General features: G+C 31.5%; 1 protein-coding gene across 1 annotated transcript; it reads left to right on the top strand.

The window, feature by feature from the left end:
• Nucleotides 1-4,077, top strand: LOC119831334 (rho-related GTP-binding protein RhoU-like). Its single transcript, XM_038354637.1, has 4 exons — nt 1-22; nt 233-291; nt 2,295-2,495; nt 2,793-4,077. The coding sequence occupies exons 1-4, from the start codon at nt 1-3 to the stop codon at nt 2,982-2,984; spliced, it is 474 nt and encodes a 157-aa protein (XP_038210565.1). The 3' UTR covers nt 2,985-4,077.
• The last annotated feature ends 465 nt before the right edge of the window (nt 4,078-4,542 follow it).

Genomic DNA, 4,542 nt, shown 5'->3' with positions numbered 1-4,542 from the left:
ATGCAGTTAATTCTTTGCGTAGGTTAGATAATAGATCCTAGGAATCGTAGCAGTTTTCATCATATTTAGGTTGAAAAATAAATTTGATAAAGTGCTAAAATTCGAAAACATGCAAACCACGTTCACCTTGAAGACTTCTTCGATATTATTATATAGATATATAAGATTTTTGGACTGAAATATATTTGACAACTATTTAACAGATATTTGAGCTATTTCTTTTTTATTTCAGTTGTGGTGGACGTAGACGATCGGCCAGTCTGCGTGGAAATCTGTGATACAGCTGGTCAGGTGAGATGTTTATTTTGTTCATTCACGACTCTTATATAGATGTTAAAGCTAAGATTAGATGGTTTTATCAATTAGCATCGTTTTTTAATACAATAATAACATTCCAGAATTTTTATTTTGTTAAATTTTTGTTATTTCTTTTATTATTATATATTTATTAGGTATTTTTTTAATATGTTAGCCAGTTAGGAGAGGTAACAACCCGTTTCGATGAAAATTGCTCACGGATTTTATAAATTTTGATAGATACGCATGACAAGGATTAAAGGTTTTTATTTACGAAATCATAATATAATAGGTAGATAGATAAGTTCATGATAAAAAAGTATGAGAAAGGCTTCAGCCGGATATAAGGCGCATGCCAAGGCGTAGAGAGAATCTAAGGTTTCTGTGCTCCAATCGCCAATTCACATATTGTACAACATCCGTTTGCAAGTCTGTGCAAGTCCTGCGGCCCCACCTGCCCCAACCAGCTGTTATTGCATGGGCCATATTGTCGAGCCAAAAGCACGTGCATCCATTGTGATCGCAATGTGTTTGATCAAACGTTTGTCCATTTTTTGTGTTTTATACACATGCCGGGATTCCCACAGTTTCTCTACCTGCAATGAATGGCTGTTGTTATGAACTTCAGTGTGAACTTCACGGTATGTACTTCACGGTTCAATAGGTGGGAACTGATTTATTGTATTTACACATGTTTGAGAGATATCATAGCATTTCTGTCGTCTGAAATTTTTGAAGTTCTGATACGATATTGCCATATAAAGCTATGTAAAAATAGATTGATAAATATAATTCTCCAGTTCTACGCCGAAAAAAAAAAATCAAAAAAGTCTAAGATAGTTTATTAAAAAAAAATTAAAAAATTAAAAAATTTATGATCTATGTTCTATGATAATTTTCTTAATAATAACTCCCATAACTATGATCTATAATAAAATGAAAGACAGGGCCTAAATTTTACAGAACATTACCCTCAATTTACCTTCTAAAATAAAATAAAAGTGCTTAATTTTATATCGTACTACTTGCATATAATTTCAAACTATTACCCTCATAAATATTAGGATATATAATTCAACGCTTATTGTAGAATGTAGGGCATAAATACGTATATTGCAATAAATATTACGTACCGGAGGCGATATAAGCTAACATACTGTAGGTGAAAATTACCGCCTGCTATAATTTCCGATGCGGTGAAACTATCCCCCCTTAATTACGCTTGATCTACTTAGTTAATAGTTGTTATAACTGCGTAATTGACATTAACTGAGAGGTCTGCCTTTGTGCTATATCTATGTAGTAATTTGTTTAAATAATCAGTCTGTTTCACGCATAAAAAAAAATTGTATAATACACATTAATTTTGTAGGATTACATAGGTAGCATATGGGTTACTCTCATAGTTTAAAGCAACACGCTACAACAAGATAATATTAATATTACTCTTTTCTTATATACAGTGCTGCTGCGATAGGACCCATTTAAAATAGATTGTTAACTACGATCAAAGTGTGTCGAAATCATTTCAATATTTTGTAATTTTTGCTTATTATACGTGAATGTTCCATCACTGTAAAGGCGTTATTAAAATTATGCAATCATATTGATTGATTTGTCTCGGCGAATAAAAAACCAATCCCTCTGATTTGATTGTGTACACACTTTCACTTATGTTGACTTTGAAATGTTGATAAAACCTCTATGGAAATTAACATCTTGCGGTTGGAATATTTTTGTCAAAAACCAAATTTCCTTGGTGCGTTTTTTTCTTTTTAATGTTTTTTTTTAATAATTGAAGAAATAAAAATGTGAAATGCGATTATACCTTCCTAAATGCGTTTCTAACTAGATTTCTATAAAACTCGCTGAATGCGATAATATACACAAGCGCTTTAAAAAGAATTTGGCGGTAAAAGGTAAAATGTCAATGTTAAAAATTGTCCGTGTTGCCGCATCTTAATTAAATATCTTATTTTCATTCATTTCAATTTCAGGATTCGATGTCTGAACTCCGTGAGCTCTGCTACCCAGGCACCGATGTGTTGATGCTTTGCTTCTCTGTGGTGCGACCGGAGACGTTCCGTTCGGTCGCGGACCGGTGGACGCGAGCGGTCGCGGGTGTGAACGCGCCCTTAATTCTAGTCGGCACACAGAGTGACTTGGCGCTCGATGGGCGGGTTATACAATCGTTGAGAGTAAGTTAATCAAAATTCAAATTTAAAATTAGCATAACATTTATTTGAGAAAATTTTAAACATCATCGTCTTGTTCAATCTTTTTTACTATTTATTCCCATTGCACACACACACTTATTTTTGGTACAATGCACCACGCTGGTCATGTGCAGATTTCTAAATAATAACGTGTTTATTTGAAAAGAAAGTGTAAAGACAATTAAGTTTTTATCGCATGATCATAAGGAATTATTTTTATAAAATAACACTGCGCCAAAAAATTGCTTTCAATTATTTGATTATGTACTTTTTTTCCAGGCGCGAGGAGAACACGCAGTTACCGAAGTAGAAGCAAGAGCATTGGCAGCAAAAATAAACGCTGTCTACGTAGAAACGTCAGCGAAAACAAGAAAACAATTGAAAGACGCCTTCGATGCCGCCATCTTAGCAGGGTTGCCAGTCATACAGCCAAAAAGATCTATCTGGAAGAAGTTGTTGTGCTTACAGTAGGGTGATTGTGAAATTCGTAAAATCTTGTATTAACTCTTTAATAAATAAATAATCCTTAACAATAAACCATCTACTTTAAATTAAACGGAATAATTGAATTTGGATTGCATGGCAATATAATTTAAAAGTTTTAATATTATTTCGTAAAACAACTGCAATTAACACGTAAAATAATTAAATCCATTTACTATTGGAGAAATGTTTATAGGTATATTGTAAATGACTGCATTGATCACAGAACATACAAGATTGTTATGGCATTAGCACGGATTTCCCAAAGCTTAGTATAAATAATTATCTGTTAGAATTATACACGTTAGTGCCTTAACTGTTATATTAATATACTGAAAATGAATTCGATATGTACACTAGTTTTATTTTAATATGAATGTGTTTGATAGAATGTTTGGATTGTTATCAAATTATACTCAACACTCAAGGTAAAAAAACTTAATGTCGAAAATTTAAACGACTACTTACGAACTTTGTGAGCGTAAAAGCAAATTATAAGTAATTTCGTCGAAAAAGGACACAACACGTCCATAAAATGAATTTTATTGAAACCACGTCACAGATCATGTCGAAAGCTTTAAAAGAATAATGCAACAACAACAATAAAGTCGTGTTATACATGTACTTACCATGTCGATTTACATTTCTTTAGACAATTATTCTAAAACTTAATTTCCTCTATGAAGTGGTGTATAAATAATGAATATCTTTGGAAAATTGAATTTTGACAGAACATAATTACATATTTGACAATCGACATTGTAAAATGTGAATTGTGAATAATTGTTCGGATAGAACAAAGTAATAATTGAAACAAATTTAAAATGGATAGGTACATGATTTTATGACTTGGAGTGATCTCAAATTTACAGCCATTTCCATTTATGTTTTACTAAATACGCAAAATTTGTTCGTGAATTTTCTATAGCACAATGATTAAGGTTTACTTTTATAGTTTTCATATTGTACATAAAATCATTATGTAGCTCTTACGTTTTAGATGTGTATATAATACGAATGTGTATGTAAATATTGTTTTAATACTCAACACGAACTGATAATTATATTTTATTACGACTGATGCATTTGTTTCATTTAAATCCCACGTAATGAGAAAGACCACCAGATTTACCGATTGCACTCGATGGTTAGAAAAACTTAAGTAGCAATAGACAAACAATGATTATATTGTTCACTCACTATATATATTATTACGTGGCAATCTGAATTTTCCAAATCGAAAAATTATTGCTCTTATCGTGTGTGTTTGACCAATGGTATATATAGTTCAGAAGTTTTGATATTTGAATCTTAAAAAGTCTCTTAATTTTTTATATTTCTTTTGCAAACATTTTTTGTGTGATGTCTAATTGTGTGTTCAATTTTTAATTTTGCACCTCGTCATTGGGAGAACGTTTATTATAATTACTGGATCTCTGAAACTCGCGGATGGAGACATGCAATTTTGTTTTGTATAGAAAGCTACAAATCTGTAACTATTATGAAAAAAGTATACTGTTTAAGTAATATAACGTAGAAACAAACA

Source organism: Zerene cesonia, chromosome 13 (assembly GCF_012273895.1).
Source record: "Zerene cesonia ecotype Mississippi chromosome 13, Zerene_cesonia_1.1, whole genome shotgun sequence".
NCBI lineage: Eukaryota > Metazoa > Arthropoda > Insecta > Lepidoptera > Pieridae > Zerene > Zerene cesonia.
The sequence above is the reverse complement of the archived record's forward strand: the minus strand, read 5'-3'. Positions and strand labels throughout refer to the sequence as shown.